Here is a 25,776-nt window from a genome sequence, read left to right as displayed (position 1 = left end):
CTGAGTATTTGTCACAGTGTAATAGGAAATGCAGCTCTGTCTCTACCTCTCCCCGGGGGCAGAGTGAGCACAGCCTGTCCTCTCTGGGCAGCCAGGTTCTGCCTGTGACGACCGGTCTCTATAGCCAGACTGTGCTCACTGAGTCTGTACCTAGTCATTGTTTTCCTCAGTTTTCTATCAGTCACAGTGGTCAGATGGTCTGCCACCATGTACTGTCTGTTTAGAGCCAAATAGCATTGAACATTACTTTGATTTTCTGTGGTGTCTTTCCAATAGGTGATATATTTTTATTTTTGCTTTGTGATGATTTGGTTGGGCCAGATTTTCTGAGTGCTGTCCCAGCGGCTCTATGAGGTTGGTTTTGGTTAGTGAACTGAGCCTCAGAACCAGCTGGCTGAGGGGACTCTTCTCTTGTTTCATCTCTTGACATTGTAGAACTGTGTGATGGAATTTGGGGTCACTTGTTTTTAGATGGTTGTAAAATGTGATGGCTCTTTTTTCTATTAGAATAAGGATGGGGTATTGGCCCAATTCTGCTCTACTTGCGTTATTTGGAGTTTTTCTTTGCACTTGCAATACAGTCTTGCAAAACTCTGCATGCAGTATTTCGATTAGATGTTTGTCCCATTTGGTAAATTCAGTATTAGAGTGCGGACCCCATACTTCGCTGCAATATAGAGAAATTGATTCTATAACTGATTGGAAAATTTTGAGCCAGATTCTAATTGGAATTTCGATTTTAATGGCATAGAATGCTCTTCTTGCTTTGTCTCTCAGCTCATTCACAGCCATGTGAAAGCTAACTGTGTTGCTGATATTTAGTCGTAGATATGTGTAATATTTGGTGTGTTCTAATAGAACTGTGTCCAAATTGAATTTATATTTGTCATCCTGATTTCCGGACCTTTTTTGGTATATCATTATATTCGTTTTTTTTTAATTAACGGTCAGGGCCCAGGTCTGACAGAACCTGTGCAGATGATCTAGATGCTGCTGTAACCCCTCCTTAGTGGGAGACAGTAGCACCAGGTCATCTGCGTACAGCAGACACTTGATTTCAGTGTTGTGTAGGGTGAGACCAGGTGCTGCCGATTCTTCTAATGTTTTTGCCATTCATTAATGTAGATGTTAAATAGTGTTGGACTTATTGGGCAGCCCTGTTTCACTCCACGTCCCTGAGAGAAGAAGTCTGTTTGCTTGTTGCCAATTGTAATCGCACGTTTGTTTTTAGTGTACATTGATTTAATAACATCATATGTTTTCCTCCAACACCACTTTCTATTAGTTTGTAAAAAAAAACAAATTGAATGTCCACTTGGGAGAGATGAGGATTCCTGTGCCACCACCCTGGTTGTCGAGCTGGTCGTTGTCGGGAGAGGTCGTGTTTTTCTCAATTTTTCTCAATTTTTCCCCTAACCCATCTGTCTATCTCCTCATTTGAATTCCATGCTGTCACAGTCACTAGCCCATTTAAGCTTAATATCCTTGTCATCTATCGCCCTCCAGGTTCCCTTGGAGAGTTCATCAATGAGCTTGACGCCTTGATAAGTTCCTTCCCTGAGGATGGCTCACCCCTCACAGTTTTGGGGGATTTCAACCTCCCTATGTCCACATTTGACTCATTTCTCTCTGCCTCCTTCTTTCCACTCCTCTCCTCTTTTGACCTCACCCTCTCACCGTCCCCCCCTACTCACAAGGCAGGCAATACGCTTGACCTCATCTTCACTAGATGCTGCTCCTCTACTAATCTCACTGCAACTCCCCTCCATGTCTCTGACCACTACTTTGTTTCCTTTTCTCTCTCGCTCTCCTCCCACACTACTCACTCTGCCCCTACACAGATGGTAATGCGCCGCCGCAACCTTCGCTCTCTCTCTCCCACTACTCTCTCCTCTTCCATCCTATCATCTCTTCCCTCTGCTCAATTCTTCTCCCTCCAATCTCCTGATTCTGCCTCCTCAACCCTCCTTTCCTCCCTTTCTGCATCCTTTGACTCTCTGTGTCCCCTATCCTCCCGGCCGGCTCGGTCCTCCCCTCCAGCTCCGTGGCTTGATGACTCATTGCGAGCTCACAGAACAGAGCTCCGGGCAGCGGAGCGGAAATGGAAGAAAACTAAACTCCCTGCCGACCTGGCATCTTTTCACTCTCTCCTCTCTACATTTTCTTCATCTGTTTCTGCTGCTAAGGCCACTTTCTACCACTCTAAATTCCAAGCATCTGCCTCTAACCCTAGGAAGCTCTTTGCCACATTTTCCTCCCTCCTGAATCCCCCCCCCCCCCCCCCCTCCTCTCTCTCTGTAGATGACTTCGTCAACCACTTTGAAAAGAAGGTTGACGACATCCGATCCTCGTTTGTTAAGTCTAATGACACTGCTGGTCCTGCTCACACTGCCCTACCCTATGCTTTGACTTCTTTCTCCCCTCTCTCTCCAGATAAAATCCTGCGACTTGTGACTGCAGGCCGCCCAACAACCTGCCCGCTTGACCCCATCCCCTCCTCCCTTCTCCAGACCATCTCCGGTGACCTTCTCCCCTACCTCACCTCGCTGATCAACTCATCCTTGACCGCTGGCCATGTCCCTTCCGTCTTCAAGAGAGCGAGAGTTGCTCCCCTTCTCAAAAAACCAACACTCGACCCCACTGATGTCAACAACTACAGACCAGTATCCCTTCTTTCTTTTCTTTCCAAAACTATTGAGCGTGCCTTCTTTAGCCAACTCTCTTGCTATCTCTCTCAGAATGACCTTCTTGATCCAAACCAATCAGGTTTCAGGACTGGTCATTCAACTGAGACTGCTCTTCTCTGTGTCACTGAGACTCTCCGCACTGCTAAAGCTAACTCTCTCTCCTCTGCTCTTGTCCTTCTAGACCTGTCTGCTGCCTTTGATACTGTGAACCATCAGATCCTCCTCTCCACCCTCTCCGAGCTGGGCATCTCCGGCGCGGCTCACTCCTGGATTGCGTCCTACCTGACCGGTCGCTCCTACCAAGTGGCGTGGCGAGAAGCTGTCTCCGCACCACGTGCTCTCACCACTGGTGTCCCCCAGGGCTCAGTTCTAGGCCCTCTCCTTTTCTCCCTATACACCAAGTCACTTGGCTCTGTCATATCCTCACATGGCCTTTCCTATCATTGCTACGCTGACGATACACAACTAATCTTCTCCTTTCCCCCTTCTGATAACCAGGTGGCGAATCGCATCTCTGCATGTCTGGCAGACATATCAGTATGGATGACGGATCACCACCTCAAGCTGAACCCTGGCAAGACGGAGCTGCTCTTCCTCCCGGGGAAGGACTGCCCGTTCCATGATCTCGCCATCACGGTTGACAACTCCGCTGTGTCCTCCTCCCAGAGTGCGAAGAGCCTAGGCGTGACCCTGGACAACACCCTGTCGTTCTCCGCCAACATCAAGGCGGTGACCCGCTCCTGCAGGTTCATGCTCTACAACATTCGGAGAGTACGACCCTGCCTTACACAGGAAGCGGCACAGGTCCTAATCCAGGCACTTGTCATCTCCCGTCTGGACTACTGCAACTCGCTGTTGGCTGGCCTCCCTGCCTGTGCCATTAAACCCCTACAACTCATCCAGAATGCCGCAGCCCGTCTGGTGTTCAACCTTCCCAAGTTCTCTCACGTCACCCCCCTCCTCCGCACACTCCACTGGCTTCCAGTTGAAGCTCGCATCCGCTACAAGACCATGGTGTCTGCCTATGGAGCAGTGAGGGGAACGGCACCTCTGTACCTTCAGGCTCTGATCAGTCCCTACGACCCAAACGAGGGCATTGCGTTCATCCACCTCTGGCCTGCTGGCTCCCCTTCCTCTGCGGAAGCATAGTTCCCGCTCAGCCCAGTCAAAACTGTTCGCTGCTCTGGCACCCCAATGGTGGAACAGCTCCCTCACGACGCCAGGACAGCGGAGTCACTCACCACCTTCCGGAGACATTTGAAAACCCCACCTCTTTAAGGAATACCTGGGATAGGATAAAGTGTTTCCTTCTAACCCCCCCCCCCCCCCCCAAATTGTAAAGTGGTTATCCCACTGGCTATAGGGTGAACGCACCAATTTGCGAGTCGCTCTGGCTAAGAGCGTCTGCTAAATGACGTTAATGTGCCTTGAGCAAGGCACTTAACCCTAATTGCTCCTGTAAGTCGCTCTGGATAAGAGCGTCTGCTAAATGACTAAAATGTAAATGTAAAGTACTGCTGCCAAGGGATGAGCTGTAGGTGTACCTACCAAAAGAGTCCCCTCTTAACCTACCATTGACTATGTACAGACCCAGTGTTCGACAGAGCTTCAGGAGCTGTACTCCATTTTTGTTTTTCACTTTGTCATAGTTGGTTTCTAGGGGGTATGTGGGGAGGGAAAGGTTGTTGCTTCCCGGTAGGTGTTTGTCCCATGACTGTTAATAGTGTCTAGTTCTTCTGCTGTTGACACCACGAATCCTTGAGTTGGGGAAGATTGCGGAGGCCTTCTCAATCACTCCCCGTAGTGAAGTCGCCCACCCTCTCCTGCTGAGCACGCAGGTCGTTGCTTCCGGTGTGTATGATTATGTGGCTTGGCGACCCGAGCTGGGCCTTATCAAGCAGCGCCATGGCACTCTGCGTTGTTGGGTACCACACCTTTCTCGTTTTGTGTCTAGGGAAAAGTTTATTCTCCTGAACAAACTTCCCATTTGAGTCTATCAACAGGGACAATCTCAGCCAGTGTTTCTTCTGGACTGGAGGGGGTAGTGTGGAGCTGGGGTGTGGCTGCTCTGTGCCGGTGCCGCTGTCAGTGGGAGGCTGTTCTGGGGTCTCTCTCTCTCTCTCTCTCTCTCTCTCTCTCTCTCTCTCTCTCTCTCTCTCTCTCTCTCCTCTCTCTCTCTCTCTCTCAATTCAATTCAATTCAATTTCAATTTAAGGGCTTTATTGGCATGGGAAACGTGTGTTAACATTGCCAAAGCAAGTGAAGTAGATAGTAAACAAAAGTGAAATAAACAATAAATATTAACAGTAAACATTACACTCAGAAGTTTCAAAAGAATAAAGACATTTCAAATGTCATATTATGTATATTTACAGTGTTGTAACAATGTGCAAATAGTTAAAGTACAAATGGGAAAATAAATAAACATAAATATGGGTTGTATTTACAATGGTGTTTGTTCTTCACTGGTTGCCCTTTTCTTGTGGCAACAGGTCACAAATCTTGCAGCTGTGATGGCACACTGTGGTTTTTCACCCAGTAGATAAGGGAGTTTATCAAAATTGGGTTTGTTTTCGAATTCTTTGTGGATCGCTGTAATCTGAGGGAAATATGTGTCTCTAATATGGTCATACATTTGGCAGGAGGTTAGGAAGTGCAGCTCAGTTTCCACCTCATTTTGTGGGCAGTGTGCACATAGCCTGTCTTCTCTTGAGAGCCAGGTCTGCCTACGGCGGCCTTTCTCAATAGCAAGGCTATGCTCACTGAGTCTGTACATAGTCAAAGCTTTCCTTAAGTTTGGGTCAGTCACAGTGGTCAGGTATTCTGCCACTGTGTACTCTCTGTTTAGGGCCAAATAGCATTCTAGTTTGCTCTGTTTATTTGTTTGTTCTTTCCAATGTGTCAAGTAATTCTCTTTTTGTTTTCTCATGATTTGGTTGGGTCTAATTGTGTTGTTGTTGTTGTTGTTGTTGTTGTCCTGGGGCTGTGTGGGGTCTGTTTGTGTTTGTGAACAGAGCCCCAGGACAAGCTTACTTAGGGGACTCTTCTCCAAGTTCATCTCTCTGTAGGTGATGGCTTTGTTATGGAAGGTTTGGGAATCGCTTCCTTTTAAGTGGTTATAGAATTTAACGGCTCTTTTCTGGATTTTGATAATTAGCGGGTATTGGCCTAATTCTGCTCTGCATGCATTATTTGGTGTTTTACGTTGTACACGGAGGATGTTTTTGCAGAATTCTGCATGCAGAGTCTCAATTTGGTGTTTGTCCCATTTTGTGAATTCTTGGTTGGTAAGCGGACCCCAGACCTCAGAACCATAAAGGGCAATGGGTTCTATAACTGATTCAAGTATTTTTAGCCAGATCCTAATTGGTATGTCAAATTTTATGTTCCTTTTAATGGCATAGAAGGCCCTTCTTGCCTTGTCTCTCAGATCGTTCACAGCTTTGTGGAAGTTACCTGTGGCGCTGATGTTTAGGCCGAGGTATGTATAGTTTTTTGTGTGCTCTAGGGCAACGGTGTCTAGATGGAATTTGTATTTGTGGTCCTGGCAACTGGACCTTTTTTGGAACACCATTATTTTTGTCTTACTGAGATTTACTGTCAGGGCCCAGGTCTGACAGAATCTGTGCAGAAGATCTAGGTGCTGCTGTAGGCCCTCCTTGGTTGGTGACAGAAGCACCAGATCATCAGCAAACAGTAGACATTTGACTTCAGATTCTAGTAGGGTGAGGCCGGGTGCTGCAGACTGTTCTAGTGCCCTCGCCAATTCATTGAATTCTCTCTCTCTCTCTCTCTCTCTCTCTCTCTCTCTCTCTCTCTCTCTCTCTCTCTCTCTCTCTCTAACTACCCTGTACTAGACTTTAACAACATACTCCCTAACAGTACTGTGAGTCCACTGGGAACAGATTCATAGGTTAATAGTTGCTAGCCCTATTTATAGTGTGCATTATATGCAACTCATTTGCTAGTAACCATCATGCATATCATTTTCACCACTATACTGTAGAGCACTATGGGAGCACCACTATACTGTAGAGCACTATGGGAGCACCACTATACTATAGAGCACTATGGGAGCACCACTATACTGTAGAGCACTATGGGAGCACCACTATACTGTAGAGCACTATGGGAGCACCACTATACTGTAGAGCACTATGGGAGCACCACTATACAGTAGAGCACTATGGGAGCACCACTATACTGTAGAGCACTATGGGAGCACCACTATACTGTAGAGCACTATGGGAGCACCACTATACTGTAGAGCACTATGGGAACACCACTATACTGTAGAACACTATGGGAGCACCACTATACTGTAGAGCACTATGGGAGCACCACTATACTGTAGAGCACTATGGGAGCACCACTATGCTGTAGATTACTATGGGAGCACCACTATGCTGTAGAGCACTTTGGGAGCACCACTATACTGTAGAGCACTATGGGAGCACCACTATACTGTAGAGCACTATGGGAGCACCACTATACTGTAGAGCACTATGGGAGCACGACTATACTGTAGAGCACTATGGGAGCACCACTATACTGTAGAGCACTATGGGAGCACCACTATACTGTAGAGCACTATGGGAGCACCACTATACTGTAGAGCACTATGGGAGCACCACTATACTGTAGAGCACTATGGGAGTATCACTATACTCTAGAGCACTATTGGAGCACCTCTATACTGTAGAACACTATGGGAGTACCACTATACTGTAGAGCACTATGGGAGCACCACTATACTGTAGAGCACTATGGGAGCACCACTATACTGTAGAGCACTATGGGAGCACCACTATACTGTAGAGCACTATGGGAGCACCACTATACTGTAGAGCACTATAGGGGGACCACTATACTGTAGAGCACTATGGGAGCACCACTATACTGTAGAGCACTATGGGAGCACCTCTATACTGTAGAGCACTATGGGAGCACCACTATACTGTAGAGCACTATGGGAGCACCACTATACTGTAGAGCACTATGGGAGCACCACTATACTGTAGAGCACTATGGGAACACCACTATACTGTAGAACACTATTGGAGCTGTATCTTTGGAATTTTTTTCAATTTTAAGTTTGAGATTGTAATTCACCGTGCACCAGGGATAACTAATTAGGTATCTCAATATTGAACGCAGAGTGATGCATCAAATCTTTTTCACCAAGGGCAAAGGAGTCATGCATCAGAAATATGGTTTCCTATTCGAGTGTCATTGGGGAATGGGGTATTATATATTTACATGCAGTTCTCAGAGCTGGACCACGCCATGAATACATACCAGGAGAAATGCTAAAGATCCTCTATGACGTTTTATCGAATAATTGAGGGCTGTGTCCCAAATATAGTGCACTTCCTTTGACCAAAGCCCTATGGGCCTGGTCAAAAGTAGTGCATTATATAGGAAATAGGGTGCTATTTGGGACACATACAGACGTACAGTAGGATCTTAATTTGAACCAGTTTGCTAAAGCAGGAAACTAATCATGCAGCAACAGGAAATGTGAATTAATATATGGATTATAATTCATGGACATCTTTGTTGATACATTTTTCCTAAGGGAAAATCAAGTAAATTTCAAAGTGGAAATTACAAACTTCAGAAGCCTTTGTAAACCTTAAATACAAGACACGTTTTAAATGTCCTGCATTCCAGGAAAGTTATCCTGCAACAGTGTCATCAAATGAAGATCCCACATCTGTAGCATGTCTAGTCATAGACTGTAACATTACAGTAATGCTCCTTCATGACGTCTTTACATATTCAGGATCTTAATTTGACCTGTATTGGCGCAGAAACATTATCCTTCAGCAACAGAATTTGAACGTTTAGTCCTTTCACACTTTTCTGCCGATGTAATTTTGCTAGCTGTTAATATAACAGTATGTTATTGAAGGTTTTCAGTAAATGTAGGTAAATCACTCATCTAATCTGCATTTCCTGCGGCACAAGGACAATTCACAGTGACAACACAGTGATCAAATGAAGATCCTACATCTGTAATAGAGGTACAGCGAACTGGAATATGACGTGTTAATCTATTGGATTTGAAATACACAGTATTATGCACATAAGGATGTAGCGTGGGCACATTCTCTGGAAGCCATATGTAATGCTACAGCAACCTCCGCTCATAGACAAGGACACAGAGGGAGTCCCAAATGGCTCCCTTTACCTTTAGCCCTGGTTTCTTGTCAAAAGTAGTGCAGTAGTTAGGGAATAGGATGCCATTTGTGACTGCAGACAGAGCTTCTCTACCCCGCACAGTGTGCACGTTCCTTGTCCTTTCAGTGTGCCAAAACGAAATGAAGGATATGCAATTCCTTCTAATATCACTGTTGCGTTTGCAAAAGGTTGAAGCTAAACTCATTTGGTGCGAGCGAAATTCCCCACAGTGCACTAAGGATCAAGGAAAATACCTGGTTTAGTAGGACGTCAGCTCTGCTCTGAAGGGAGGGGAGCGCGAGGAGGGGGGTAGGGGGATTATTGCATATGATATATGGATAGTTCTATCTGTAATGATATGCCAGTGAATAAATGGTCTCAAGGATAATCAGCTTCTGTCAATATAATCTCCCAGTGAAGGTGTTCATTAATCTTACCAAGCTATGGCTAATCATGTCCATCTACTTGAGCCCCCGTGAATGTCTCACCTGCTTAAGTCATGCTAATTAATGTTTCACACTGAAGCCCACAGCCTGCAGTCAGGCAGGCAGGTAGTCAGGCAGGCAGGTAGTCAGACAGGCAGGTAGTCAGGCAGGCAGGTAGTCAGGCAGGCAGGTAGTCAGGCAGGCAGGTAGTCAGGCAGGCAGGCAGGTAGTCAAGCAGGCATGTAGTCAAGCAGGCAGGCAGGTAGTCAGGCAGGCAGGTAGTCAGGCAGGCAGGTAGTCAGGCAGGCAGGTAGTCAGGCAGGCAGGCAGGTAGTCAGGCAGGCATGTAGTCAAGCAGGCAGGCAGGTAGTCAGGCAGGCAGGTAGTCAGGCAGGCAGGTAGTCAGGCAGGCAGGCATGTAGTCAGGCAGGCATGTAGTCAGGCAGACAGGTAGTCAGGCAGGCAGGTAGTCAGGCAGGCAGGTAGTCAGGCAGGCAGGCATGTAGTCAGGCAGGCAGGTAGTCAGGCAGGCAGGTAGTCAGGCAGTCGAGCCAAGGTTCATTCATTTTCTCTGTGTCTCCGATCCGATCCACCAAACATTTACACTAGAGGCTATTTCAGTCTAATATTTCTAGTCTAATATTCCTACATATCACATGAGCATACAGGAACTACAGAGAGTCCTCATCCATTACAGAAACTACAGAGTCCTCATCCATTACAGAAACTACAGAGAGTCCTCATCCATTACAGAAAGAGCATAGAGAGTCCTCATCCATTACATGAACTGCAGAGAGTCCTCATCAATTACATAAACTACAGAGTCCTCATCCATTACATAAACTACAGAGTCCTCATCCATTACAGAAAGAGCATAGAGAGTCCTCATCCATTACATGAACTGCAGAGAGTCCTCATCAATTACATAAACTACAGAGTCCTCATTCATTATAGAAACTACAGAGAGTCCTCATCCATTATAGAAACTACAGAGTCCTCATCCATTACAGAAAGAGCATAGAGAGTCCTCATCAATTACATAAACTACAGAGTCCTCATTCATTATAGAAACTACAGAGAGTCCTCATCCATTATAGAAACTACAGAGTCCTCATCCATTACATAAACTACAGAGTCCTCATTCATTATAGAAACTACAGAGAGTCCTCATCCATTATAGAAACTACAGAGTCCTCATCCATTATAGAAACTACAGAGTCCTCATCCATTACAGAATCTACAGAGTCCTCATCCATTACAGAAACTACAGAGAGTCCTCATCCATTACAGAATCTACAGAGAGTCCTCATCCATTACAGAAACTACAGAGTCCTCATCCATTACAGAATCTACAGAGTCCTCATCCATTACAGAATCTACAGAGTCCTCATCCATTACAGAAACTACAGAGAGTCCTCATCCATTATAGAAACTACAGAGTCCTCATTCATTATAGAAACTACAGAGAGTCCTCATCCATTATAGAAACTACAGAGTCCTCATCCATTACAGAATCTACAGAGAGTCCTCATCCATTACAGAAACTACAGAGTCCTCATCCATTACATAAACTACAGAGTCCTCATCCATTACAGAATCTACAGAGTCCTCATCCATTACAGAATCTACAGAGTCCTCATCCATTACAGAAACAGCATAGAGTCCTCATCCATTACATAAACTACACACAGGCCTCATCCATTACATAAACTACACACAGGCCTCATCCATTACAGAATCTACAGTCCTCATCCATTACAGAAACAGCATAGAGTCCTCATCCATTACAGAAATTACAGAGTCCTCATCCATTACAGAATCTACAGAGTCCTCATCCATTACAGAAACAGCATAGAGTCCTCATCCATTACAGAAATTACAGAGTCCTCATCCATTACATAAACTACAGAGTCCTCATCCATTATAGAAACTACAGAGTCCTCATCCATTACAGAATCTACAGAGTCCTCATCCATTACAGAAACTACAGAGAGTACTCATCCACAACAGAAATTACAGAGTCATCATCCATTATAGAAACTACAGAGTCCTCATCCATTACATAATCTACAGAGAGTCCTCATCCATTACAGAAACTACAGAGTCCTCATCCATTACATAATCTACAGAGAGTCCTCATCCATTACAGAATCTACAGAGTCCTCATCCATTACATGAACTGCAGAGAGTCCTCATCAATTACATAAACTACAGAGTCCTCATCCATTACAGAAACTACAGAGTCCTCATCCATTACAGAAACTACAGAGTCCTCATCCATTACAGAAATTACAGAGTCCTCATCCATTACAGAAACCACAGAGTCCTCATCCATTACAGAAACTACAGAGTCCTCATCCATTATAGAAACTACAGAGTCCTCATCCATTACAGAAACTACAGAGAGCCCTCATTCATTACAGAAACTACAGAGTCCTCATCCATTATAGAAACTACAGAGTCCTCATCCATTACAGAAACTACAGAGTCCTCATCCATTAATTAAACTACAGAGAATCCTCATCCATTACAGAAACTACAGAGAGTACTCATCCACAACAGAAACTACAGAGAGTACTCATCCACAACAGAAACTACAGAGTCGTCATCCATCACAGAAACTACAGAGTCCTCATCCATTACAGAAATTACAGAGTCCTCATCCATTACATAATCTACAGAGTCATCATCCATTACAGAAACAGCATAGAGTCCTCATCCATTACAGAAATTACAGCGTCCTCATCCATTACAGAAACTACAGAGTCCTCATCCATTACAGAAACAGCATAGAGTCCTCATCCATTACATAAATTACAGAGTCCTCATCCATTACAGAAACTACAGAGAGCCCTCATCCATTACAGAAACTACAGAGAGTCCCAATCCATCACAGAAACTACCACTACCCAGACCAAACTACCACTTGAAGTAATGCATTTGACATGATAGGATCATTTGCTCCAAAGAACCAAAGACAGTTATTGTGGTACGGTCATATCCTGGGCACAATGGCATAGTGTAATGTGGCCTGTAGTAACTACTGATGTTTTCATAGAGGTGGTGTGGCCTGTTATCATATAGGTAATCTGGTCTGTACTGACATTATCATAGAGGTGATGTGGTTTGATGTTATCATCGAGGTGATGTGGTCTGATATCATAGAGGTGATGTGGTATTATGATATTTTAGAGGTGATGTGGTCTGATGTTATCATTCAGGTGATGTGGTTTAATATCATATAGGTGACATGTTATCATAGAGGTAATGTGGTCTGATGCTATCATCAAGGTGATGTGGTCTAATATCTTAGAGGTGATGTGTTGTGATATCATAGATGTCTGATGTTATCATATAGGTGATGTGGTCTGTACTAATGTTATCATAGAGGTGATGTGGTCTGATGTTATCAATGAGGTGATGTGGTCTGATGTTATCATGGAAGTGATGTGGTCAGATGTTATCATCAAGTTTATGTGTTCTGATGTTATCATAGATGTGATGTGGTCTGATGTTATCAATGAGGTGATGTGGTCTGATGTTATCATCGAGGTGGTGTGGTCTGATGTTATTATAGAGGTGATGTGGTCTGATGTTATCAAAGAGGTGATGTGGTCTGATGTTATCATCGAGGTGGTGTGGTCTGATATTATTATAGAGGTGATGTGGTCTGATGTTATCAATGAGGTGATGTGGTCTGATGTTATCATTGAGTTTATATGTTCTGATGTTATCATAGAGGTGATGTGGTCTGATGTTATCATCGAGGTGATGTGGTCTGATGTTATCATATAGGTGATGTGGTCTGATATCATAGAGGTGATGTGGTCTGACATCATAGAGTTGATGTGGTCTGATGTTATAATAGAGTTGATGTGGTCTGATGTTATCATCGAGGTGATGTGGTCTGATGTTATCATATAGGTGATGTGGTCTGATGTTATCATAGAGGTGATGTGGTCTGACATCATAGAGTTGATGTGGTCTGATGTTATCATAGAGTTGATGTAGTCTGATGTTATCATAGAGGTGATGTGGTTTGATGTTATCATAGAGTTGATGTGGTCTGATGTTATCATAGAGGTGATGTGGTCTGATGTTATCATAGAGGTGATGTGGTCTGATGTTATCATATAGGTGATGTGGTCTGATATCATAGAGGTGATGTGGTCTGACATCATAGAGTTGATGTGGTCTGATGTTATAATAGAGTTGATGTGGTCTGATGTTATCATCGAGGTGATGTGGTCTGATGTTATCATATAGGTGATGTGGTCTAATTTTATCATAGAGGTGATGTGGTCTGACATCATAGAGTTGATGTGGTCTGATGTTATCATAGAGTTGATGTGGTCTGATGTTATCATAGAGGTGATGTGGTCTGATGTTATCATAGAGTTGATGTGGTCTGATGTTATCATATAGGTGATGTGATCTGATGTTATCATAGAGGTGATGTGGTCTGATGTTATCATAGAGGTGATGTGGTCTGATGTTATCATAGAGGTGATGTGGTCTGATGTTATCATTACATTTACATTTACATTTACGTCATTTAGCAGACGCTCTTATCCAGAGCGACTTACAGTTAGTGAATACATTTTTTTTTTTTTTTTTTTTTTTTTTATACTGGCCCCCCGTGGGAATCGAACCCACAACCCTGGCGTTGCAAACGCCATGCTCTATCAACTGAGCTACATCCCTGCCGGCCATTCCCTCCCCTACCCTGGACGACGCTGGGCCAATTGTGCGCCGCCCATGAGTCTCCCGGTCGCGGCCGGCTGCGACAGAGCCTGGATTCGAACCAGGATCTCTAGTGGCACAGTTAGCACTGCGATGCACTGCCTTAGACCACTGCGCCACTCAGGAGACCACTGCGCCACTCATCATCGAGGTGATGTGGTCTGATGTTATCATATAGGTGATGTGGTCTGATATCATAGAGGTGATGTGGTCTGACATCATAGAGTTGATGTGGTCAGATGTTATCATAGTGTTGATGTGGTCTGATGTTATCATAGAGGTGATGTGGTCTGATGTTATCATAGAGTTGATGTGGTCTGATGTTATCATATATGTGATGTGGTCTGATGTCATCATAGAGGTGATGTGGTCTGATGTTATCATAGAGGTGATGTGGTCTGATGTTATCATAGAGTTGATGTGGTCTGATTTTATCATAGAGGTGATGTGGTCTGATGTTATCATAGAGGTGATGTGGTCTGATGTTATCATAGAGGTGATGTGGTCTGATGTTATCATAGAGGTGATGTGGTCTGATGTTATCATAGAGGTGATGTGGTCTGATGTCATCATAGAGGTGATGTGGTCTGATGTCATCATAGAGGTGATGTGGTATGATGTTATCATAGAGTTGATGTGGTCTGATGTTATCATAGAGGTGATGTGGTCTGATGTTATCATAGAGGTGATGTGGTCTGATGTTATCATAGAGGTGATGTGGTCTGATGTTATCATAGAGTTGATGTGGTCTGATGTTATCATAGAGTTGATGTGGTCTGATGGTATCATAGAGTTGATGTGGTCTGATGTTATCATAGAGTTGATGTGGTCTGATGTTATCATAGAGGTGATGTGGTCTGATGTTATCATAGAGGTGATTTGGTCTGATGTTATCATAGAGGTGATGTGGTCTGATGTTATCATAGAGGTGATGTGGTCTGATGATATCATAGAGGTGATGTGGTCTGATGTTATCATAGAGGTGATGTGGTCTGATGTTATCAAAGAGGTGATGTGGTCTGATGTTATCATAGAGGTGATGTGGTATGATGTTATCATAGAGGTGATGTTGTCTGATTTTATCATATAGGTGATGTGGTCTGATGTTATCTTAGAGGTGATGTGGTCTGATGTCATCATAGAGGTGATGCGGTCTGATGTTATCATAGAGTTGATGTGGTCTGATGTTATCATAGAGGTGATGTGGTCTGATGTTATCATAGAGGTGATGTGGTCTGATTTTATCATAGAGGTGATGTGGTCTGATGTTATCATAGAGGTGATGTGGTCTGATGTTATCATAGAGGTGATGTGGTCTGATGTTATCATAGAGGTGATGTGGTCTGATGTTATCATAGAGGTGATGTGGTCTGATGTCATCATAGAGGTGATGTGGTCTGATGTCATCATAGAGGTGATGTGGTATGATGTTATCATAGAGTTGATGTGGTCTGATGTTATCATAGAGGTGATGTGGTCTGATGTTATCATAGAGGTGATGTGGTCTGATGTTATCATAGAGGTGATGTGGTCTGATGTTATCATAGAGGTGATGTGGTCTGATGTTATCATAGAGTTGATGTGGTCTGATGTTATCATAGAGTTGATGTGGTCTGATGGTATCATAGAGTTGATGTGGTCTGATGTTATCATAGAGTTGATGTGGTCTGATGTTATCATAGAGGTGATGTGGTCTGATGTTATCATAGAGGTGATTTGGTCTGATGTTATCATAGAGGTGATGTGGTCTGATGTTATCATAGAGGTGATGTGGTCTGATGATATCATAGAGGTGATGTGGTCTGATGTTATCATAGAGGTGATGTGGTCTGATGTTATCAAAGAGGTGATGTGGTCTGATGTTATCATAGAGGTGATGTGGTATGATGTTATCATAGAGGTGATGTTGTCTGATTTTATCATATAGGTGATGTGGTCTGATGTTATCTTAGAGGTGATGTGGTCTGATGTCATCATAGAGGTGATGTGGTCTGATGTTATCATAGAGTTGATGTGGTCTGATGTTATCATAGAGGTGATGTGGTCTGATGTTATCATAGAGGTGATGTGAAGGCTTGAAATGATCCCTTCTGTCCTCACTTTACTAGCTTCTGTATTACAGCTCTATTAGGGACACTGAGGTAGCATCCCAAATGGCACCCTGTTCCCAAGTGCATAGGGCTCCGGGCTAAAGTTGTGCGCTAAATAGGAATAGGGTGCCATTCTCTGGTCTAAAGTAGTGCACTAAATAGGGAATAGGGTGCCATTCTCTGGTCTAAAGTATTGCACTAAATAGGGAATAGGGTGCCATTCTCTGGTCTAAAGTAGTGCACTAAATAGGGAATAGGGTGCCATTCTCTGGTCTAAAGTAGTGCACTAAATAGGGAATTAGGTGCCATTCTCTGGTCTAAAGTAGTGCACTAAATAGGGAATAGGGTGCCATTCTCTGGTCTAAAGTAGTGCACTAAATAGGGAATAGGGTGCCATTCTCTGGTCTAAAGTAGTGCACTAAATAGGGAATTAGGTGCCATTCTCTGGTCTAAAGTAGTGCACTAAATAGGGAATAGGGTGCCATTTGGAGCATGTCCTGAGTGTTTTTCTGTTGTCTACCTTGTGAAGAGATAGAGATCAGAGGGATGTGAGGGTCAGTGCCTTTATCAGAAGTGACAGTAGACGAGAGCTTGCAGCCTATCAACTCAACCAGTCACACTGACAAGAGACTTCTCCTCATAATAGTCTGTATTTGTCAGGACCTATCCCCACTGTGAACTCTCATGTGACTGTCAGGACCTATCCCCACTGTGAACTCTCATGTGACTGTCAGGACCTATCCCCACTGTGAACTCTCATGTGACTGTCAGGACCTATCCCCACTGTGAACTCTCATGTGACTGTCAGGACCTATCCCCACTGTGAACTCTCATGTGACTGTCAGGACCTATCCCCACTGTGAACTCTCATGTGACTGTCAGGACCTATCCCCACTGTGAACTCTCATGTGACTGTCAGGACCTATCCCCACTGTGAACTCTCATGTGACTGTCAGGACCTATCCCCACTGTGAACTCTCATGTGACTGTCAGGACCTATCCCCACTGTGAACTCTCATGTGACTGTCAGGACCTATCCCCATTGTGAACTCTCATGTGACTGTCAGGACCTATCCCCACTGTGAACTCTCATGTGACTGTCAGGACCTATCCCCACTGTGAACTCTCATGTGACTGTCAGGACCTATCCCCACTGTGAACTCTCATGTGACTGTCAGGACCTATCCCCACTGTGAACTCTCATGTGACTGTCAGGACCTATCCCCACTGTGAACTCTCATGTGACTGTCAGGACCTATCCCCACTGTGAACTCTCATGTGACTGTCAGGACCTATCCCCACTGTGAACTCTCATGTGACTGTCAGGACCTATCCCCATTGTGAACTCTCATGTGACTGTCAGGACCTATCCCCACTGTGAACTCTCATGTGACTGTCAGGACCTATCCCCACTGTGAACTCTCATGTGACTGTCAGGACCTATCCCCACTGTGAACTCTCATGTGACTGTCAGGACCTATCCCCACTGTGAACTCTCATGTGACTGTCAGGACCTATCCCCACTGTGAACTCTCAATGTGATTTTCCTCAAAGAGACACACGCATTTATATTCTAGGTGGGGAAACACACGGTACAATGTTAGGCCTGTATTTCAATGTTACAATGGTAGGCCTGTATTTCAATGGTACAATGGTACACCTGTATTTCAATGGTACAAAGGTAGGCCTTTATTTCAATGGTACAATGGTAGGCCTGTATTTCAATGGTACAATGGTAGGCCTGTATTTCAATGGTACAATGGTAGGCCTGTATTTCAATGGTACAATGGTAGGCCTGTATTTCAATGGTACAATGGTGCACCTATATTTCAATGGTACAAAGGTTGGCCTGTATTTCAATGGTACAATGGTAGGCCTGTATTTTCAAGGTACAATGGTAGGCCTGTATTTCAATGGTACAATGGTAGGCCTGTATTTAAATGGTGTAATGGTAGGCCTGTATTTTAATGGTACAATGCTAGGCCTGTATTTCAAGGGTACAATCGTAGGCCTGTATTTCAATGGTACAATGGTAGGCCTGTATTTCAATGGTACAATGGTAGGCCTGTATTTCAAGGGTACAATCGTAGGACTGTATTTCAATGGTACAATGGTAGGCCTGTATTTCAATGGTACAATGGTAGGCCTGTATTTCAATGGTACAATGGTAGGCCTGTATTTCAATGGTACAACAGTAGGCCTGTATTTCAAAGGTACAATGTTAGGCCTGTATTTAAATGGTGTAATGGTAGGCCTGTATTTTAATGGTACAATGGTAGGCCTGTTTTCCAATGGTACAATGGTAGACCTGTATTTAAATGGTACAATGGTTGGCCTGTATTTAAATGGTACAATGGTAGGCCTGTATTTCAATGGTACAAAGGTAGGCCTGTATTTCAATGGTATAATGGTAGGCCTGTATTTCAATGGTACAATGGTAGGCCTGTATTTCAATAGTACAATGGTAGGCCTGTATTTCAATGGTACTATGGTAGGCCTGTTTTTCAATGGTACAATGGTGCACCTGTATTTCAATGGTACAATGGTTGGCCTGTATTTAAATGGTACAATGGTAGGCCTGTATTTCAATGGTACAAAGGTAGGCCTGTATTTCAATGGTACAATGGTAGGCCTGTATTTCAATGGTACAATGGTAGGCCTGTATTTCAATAGTACAATGGTAGGCCTGTATTTCAATGGTACAATGGTAGGCCTGTTTTTCAATGGTACAATGGTGCACCTGTATTTCAATGGTACAAAGGTTGGCCTGTATTTCAATGGTACAATGATAGGCCTGTTTTTCAATGGTACAATGGTGCACCTGTATTTCAATGGTACAAAGGTTGGCCTGTATTTCAATGGTACAATGGTAGGCCTGTATTTCAATGGTACAATGGTAGGCCTGTATTTTAAAGGTACAATGGTAGGCCTGTATTTCAATGGTACAATGGTAGGCCTGTATTTAAATGATGTAATGATAGGCCTGTATTTTAATGGTACAATGGTAGGCCTGTATTTCAAGGGTACAATCGTAGGCCTGTATTTCAATGGTACAATGGTAGGCCTGTATTTCAATGGTACAATGGTAGGCCTGTATTTCAAGGGTACAATGGTAGGCCTGTATTTCAATGGTACAATGGTAGGCCTGTATTTCAATGGTACAATGGTAGGCCTGTATTTCAATGGTACAATGGTAGGCCTTTATTTCAATGGTACAATGGTAGGCCTGTATTTTAATGGTACAATGGTAGGCCTGTATTTCAATGATACAATGGTTGGCCTGTATTTCAATGGTACAATGGTAGGCCTGTATTTTAATGGTACAATGGTAGGCCTGTATTTCAATGGTACAATGGTAGGCCTGTATTTCAATGGTACAATGGTAGGCCTGTATTTCAAGGGTACAATGGTAGGCCTGTATTTCAATGGTACAATGGTAGGCCTGTATTTCAATGGTACAATGGTAGGCCTGTATTTCAATGGTACAATGGTAGGCCTTTATTTCAATGGTACAATGGTAGGCCTGTATTTTAATGGTACAATGGTAGGCCTGTATTTCAATGATACAATGGTTGGCCTGTATTTCAATGGTACAATGGTAGGCCTGTATTTTAATGGTACAATGGTAGGCCTGTATTTCAATGGTACAATGGTAGGCCTGTATTTCAATGGTACAATGGTAGGCCTGTATTTCAAGGGTACAATCATAGGCCTGTATTTCAATGGTACAATGGTAGGCCTGTATTTCAATGGTACAATGGTAGGCCTGTATTTCAATGGTACAATGGTAGGCCTGTATTTAAATGGTACAATGGTAGGCATGTATTTCAATGGTACAATGGTGCACCTGTATTTCAATGGTACAAAGGTTGGCCTGTATTTCAATGGTACAATGGTAGGCCTGTATTTTAATGGTACAATAGTAGGCCTGTATTTCAATGGTACAATGGTAGGCCTGTATTTTAATGGTACAAAGGTAGACCTGTATTTCAATGGTACAAAGGTTGGCCTTTATTTCAATGGTACAATGGTATGCCTGTATTTCAATGGTACAATGGTAGGCCTGTATTTTAATGGTACAATGGTAGGCCTGTATTTCAATGGTACAATGGTAGGTCTGTATTTCAATGGTACAGTGGTAGGCCTGTATTTCAATGGTACAATGGTAGGCCTGTATTTCAAGGGTACAATCATAGGCCTGTATTTCAATGGTACAATGGTAGGCCTGTATTTTAATGGTATAATGGTAGGCCTGTATTTCAAGGGTACAATGGTAGGCCTGTATTTCAATGGTACAATGGTAGGCCTGTATTTCAATGGTACAATGATAGGCCTGTATTTCAATGGTACAATGGTAGGCCTTTATTTCAATGGTACAACGGTAGGCCTGTATTTAAATGGTACAATGGTAGGCCTGTATTTAAATTGTACAATGGTAGGCCTGTTTTCTGCTCTTTTTTCTAATTATTCTCTTCAGTGAACGACTGTGTGATTCTCATAGATATGGAAATTGCTCTCACACACATGGAGGGCAAGGAGGATTTAATATACAAACACATACTCTACACAGTTACTATCCATTATCTCTATACACAGTTACTATCCATTATCTCTATACACAGTTAATATCCATTATCTCTATACACAGTTACTATCCATTATCTCTATACACAGTTAATATCCATTATCTCTATACACAGTTACTATCCATTATCTCTATACACATTTACTATCCATTATCTCTATACACAGTTGCTAACCATTATCTCTATACACAGTTGCTAGCCATTATCTCTATACACAGTTGCTAGCCATTATCTCTATACACAGTTACTATCCATTATCTCTATACACAGTTACTATCCATTATCTCTATACACAGTTACTATCCATTATCTCTATACACAGTTGCTAACCATTATCTCTATACACAGTTGCTAGCCATTATCTCTATACACAGTTACTATCCATTATCTCTATACACAGTTACTATCCATTATCTCTATACACAGTTGCTAACCATTATCTCTATACACAGTTACTATCCATTATCTCTATACACAGTTGCTAACCATTATCTCTATACACAGTTGCTAGCCATTATCTCTGCACACAGTTGCTAGCCATTATCTCTATACACAGTTAATATCCATTGTCTGTATACACAGTTAATATCCATTATCTATATACACAGTTAATATCCATTATCATATCAGTTCTCACTGTACTCAGCTCTGTGTGTAGCAGGTAACTAATTGGCTCCTTTCCAAATTCCAAACTCACTGCTTATTAACTGTCAAAGTCCTGTTTAATATTTCATAGATTTTCCTGTCTTCAGTATGGTTTCCTGGTGTATGAAATGCCCACTGCACGTTGATTAAGCCTTAATGCAATTATGAAGAAGTAGAGTAATAGCCTACTTTACATTTTCAGATATCGTCTTGTTTTCTCTCCAGAGCCGACAGCTCCCCAAAGGCCTGGGATTATTTTCAGTTTTGTTCTGGTCTTTTAACGTACTTTATCACACAGAGAGAAGTAAACACCCAGAAGCCCATGGGCTTTGATTAGACAATCTTATCATCCTTCATTGTCTTCTCTCAGAATCAATCATTCTTTACAGCATACAGTATTCTTTGCCCCTGCATGCAATACTTTCTTCTTTTTATTATAATTTACTGTCATTTTCTTTCATTTCCAGCTATACAAACATCATAAATGTGTCAGGACTGATGTTTTCAAACGGACTTGAATTTAAACATAATCACGGTTAATTAATTAAATTATCAAAAAATCCTTGACTAAATTAGCGAAAAAGGTATCCTTTCCCCAAGGTTTTTTTTTGTTGTAAATATCTTCTAGTGAGCCTTGATTTGTTGTCATTGTGTTGTTCATGTGGAGTGTGTTTGGGCTGAAGAGGTTTCCTGAAACTGATATGCTATGACAGCTCAGTCCAGGCAGGAGCTTCACACCTCATAGAATGAATCATTCTGAACTCTTGGACTGTTTCACGTTAAAGAAAGTTGTTCTTGTTTTGTTATTCTACTCAATTTGGGCCTTTTTGTATTGCAAATGACATTGATGTATGTGCAGTGAATCTGAAGGGGAATGGGAGAAGGAAAAATGAGACTCTGGCGTAGCGAGGAGGGGAATGTATGTGCCAAGAAATCATTTTAGAATGTCTCTTCTTGAAACCGTACCATTTTATTATGTTTAGCTACCTGTCCCCATCTGTCTGGGAAAGAAGTACTGCAATTATTTTATGAAAGTTGTCAATCTCTGGTCTTTGTCCATTGTCAAGCCTTCCCCCAGACTTTACAGTGCGGCAGACAGCAAGACATTTTATAAATAGTTATACTTGTTTAATGAGGCTGTGATTAATATCAGTCCTGAGACTATGGCAGCGTCCCAAATGGGCCCAGTCTAAAGTAGTGCACTAAATACGGGATGGGGTGCCATCACTAAATACGGGATGGGGTGCCATCACTAAATACGGGATGGGGTGACATCACTAAATACGGGATGGGGTGCCATCACTAAATACGGGATGGGGTGACATCACTAAATACGGGATGGGGTGCCATCACTAAATACGGGATGGGGTGCCATCACTAAATACGGGATGGGGAGCCATTTGAGATGCGGCCTATAAAAGCAAATCCGCCTGACCCACTACACCAGTAGTTTGCCCTCTTGTCATCTCAAGAAGCTTAAGTATAACGATCTTGTGTTACATAACTGTGTCTCTGTTGTCGAATGCTCATTACAAAGTAACCATCAGTGTGTTTTAGTACGCTGAGGCTACAGAGCATTCAGGAAGTATTCACACCCCTGGATTTATTCCACATGTTGTTGTGTTCCAGCCTGAATTCAAAACGGATCACGTTGATTTGTTTCCTCACCCATCTACACACAATACCCCATAATGACAAAGTGAAAACATGTTTTTATAATTTTTTTAGCAAATGTATTGAATATGCAATACAGAAATATCTCATTTACATAAATATTCACACCCCTGAGTCAATAGATGTTAGAAACACCTTTGGCAGCGATTACAGCTGGGAGTCTTACTGGGGAGTACTGTATCGAAGAGCTTTGCACACCTGGATTGTACAATATTTGCACATTATTCTTAGAAAAATTCTTGAAGCACAGTCAAGTTGGTTGTTGATCATTGCTAGACATCCATTTTCAGGTCTTGCCATAGATTTCCAAGCTGAGTTAAGTCAAAACTGTAACTAGGCCACTCGGGAACATTCAATGTCATCTTGGTGCTGAAAGGGGAATTCATCTCCCAGTGTCTGGCGGAAACCTATTTAGGCTTGCCATAACAAAGGGGTTGAATACTTTTCAGCTTTTCATTTTTAATTAATTTGTAAACATTGCTAAAATCATAATTCCAGCATTGACATTATGGGGTATTGTGTGTCAGCCACATACACAACATCTCAATTTAATCAATTCTAAATTCAGGCTGTAACACAACAAAATGTGGAAAAAGTCAAGAGATGTTTTACAATAGTTGTTTAAAAATCTGGACATGTTTCCCTACTATTTTACATTATCTAAATCACAGTGGGGATAGATGCTATTATACAGTATCTAAACATGTTGTTATAAGCTTCAAGCTCCAGATTGCATTACATTACATTAATTGCTGCACATTATCAGGTGAACATGCCATTTAAATGTAACTCAGTTCGTATTCCCTCCTTCCATGTGTTGCAGACTTTGCTGCAGCAGTAATGCCAGTGTCGTACGCAGCAGTGCTGAGAATGAAACCAGACGTCTCCTCGTCGCTGCTCAGTTCATGGCCCCGGCCTCCACACGGACATGACCACGGCAGAGGGCTGGTGACACCTGACTTGCCGGCATCCTTCTCCAACCATCATCTGTCTACCCTCAGTATGCTCAGCTCTCAGGAGGAATACAGGAGCCAAGGTCAGTCAATCAGTCAATCAGTCCTGGTTAATAGTCTACTCCATTTTTTTTGTGTGTGTGGAATTTTCGTTGTTGGACGTAAAAGACTGTAAAAAAAACACCAGGACATCAGCTCCAAGTGATTTTAATTTAAGAAATCTGTTCCCAAGTATTCCCCCGGATAGAAGATACATTGTATACAAATGTAAGCAAGGTTTGAAATTATTATGTTTTAGTCAAACATTATATCTGTTTGGGCATCTTGCGGTCAATTTGCAGTCTACAAATTATTTGTAATTATGTTCCGGCCCCCCCGAACATCCGCTCAAGAAAACATCGTCCCGCGGCTGAATCTAGTTGATGATCCCCGCTTTATTACCTCAGACACTCACAGCTTTATAGTGTAGTTGACTGAATGGTGTTCTGAGAAATATGTAGAAACAGGAAATGTTTGCATCAGCAGAGCTACTGCTAAGTGTCAATGTAATAATAGAGAATGAGCAGTAGAGGTGATGTAGCATACAGTAGCCTAGCCTGGAACTAGCATAGCAGCAATAGCATGAGAGCATATCATAGCATATACCATGGCAACACAGCAGTAATAGAAGGTAATAGCGTAAGTTAATTAGCATTAGCATAAGAGAGCAGGTAATCGCAATAGCATAGCTTAGCATAAAAGTGACTATAGCATGTAATGACAATAGCATCGAGCAGTAGTGAGGGATAACATAGATGATAAATAATATCTATAGCAACTGAGGTAGCATATGACAGTGGAATATTAGCATTAGCAAGTAACAGTAGCAAACACCATATAAAGTGTCTTATAATGTGCAATGGTAATAACTATAACCCAGCAATAATGGCAACAATAACAGTTAAATAGCAGTTAACTGATAGACAAGGGCATATAAGGGAACTAAATGCTAATAGCAGCAGTATTAACAAGCACACAACACACTCTTTACAATGGGGGAATCCAGCTAGCATGCTAACCATATAGAAGTATGCCAGAAGTGACCAGAAACCAGTTGGGATTTGTAGTTTGTTAAGGGATTTTGTGCCGTTGGACTACAACAACCATTTTGGCTACATAGCAAGCCCGTTGTAAGGGATGTTTTTCATGACTCAGCAGGTCTTAAGGGAACTGGCCCGCACTACCGTACCTCCTTGCCCGTCCAAATAAAATATTAAAATATTCACCATTTATTTGACCGAGACTCGCACTGACAGAAGACGCATCAATCTCAGATGAAGCATCTGAGCGAGCGAAACAGTGCCCCTCTGTCTCAGTATGTGTGTCATACTCTTTTTGTCCAGACAGCATTAGATACATGCGCTACATATAGTAAGACAGAGGGGCGCTGTTTCACTCGCTCGGATGCTTTCTCCAGTGAGATACACTACCCGTCAAAAGTTTTAGAACACCTACTCATTCAAGGATTTTTCTTTATTTTTGCACCAAATACAATGCTCTTAGTTTTAGAGATGTTCAGGGCCAGTTTATGACTTGCCACCCATTCCAAAACAGACTGCCATTCTTTGTTAAGGGTTTCAGTGACTTAATTAGCTGTGGTTGCTGATGCGTATATGGTTGAATCATCAGCATACATGGACACACATACTTTGTTTAATGCAAGTGGCAGGTCATTGGTAAAAATAGAAAAGAGGGCCTAGAGAGCTGCCCTGCGGTACACCACACTTTACATGTTTGATATTAGAGACGCT

At 42.8% G+C, this 25,776-nt stretch overlaps 1 protein-coding gene across 1 annotated transcript in view; it reads left to right on the top strand.

The window, feature by feature from the left end:
* cntn5 (contactin 5) overlaps positions 1–25,776 on the top strand; it is a gene marked incomplete at both ends in the record, with an annotated part of 260,961 nt that overhangs the window by 11,317 nt on the left and 223,868 nt on the right. Inside the window, one exon of the mRNA XM_084143274.1 lies at positions 23,857–24,069. Within this exon, the coding sequence (XP_083999400.1) occupies positions 23,857–24,069 (213 nt within the window). The remainder of the gene's footprint in view (positions 1–23,856; positions 24,070–25,776) is intronic.

This window comes from Coregonus lavaretus (assembly GCF_964263955.1).
Source record: "Coregonus lavaretus genome assembly, chromosome: 26".
Classification (NCBI taxonomy): Eukaryota; Metazoa; Chordata; class Actinopteri; order Salmoniformes; family Salmonidae; genus Coregonus; species Coregonus lavaretus.
Note: the sequence above shows the minus strand (reverse complement) of the source record. Positions and strands in the feature narration are given on the sequence as shown.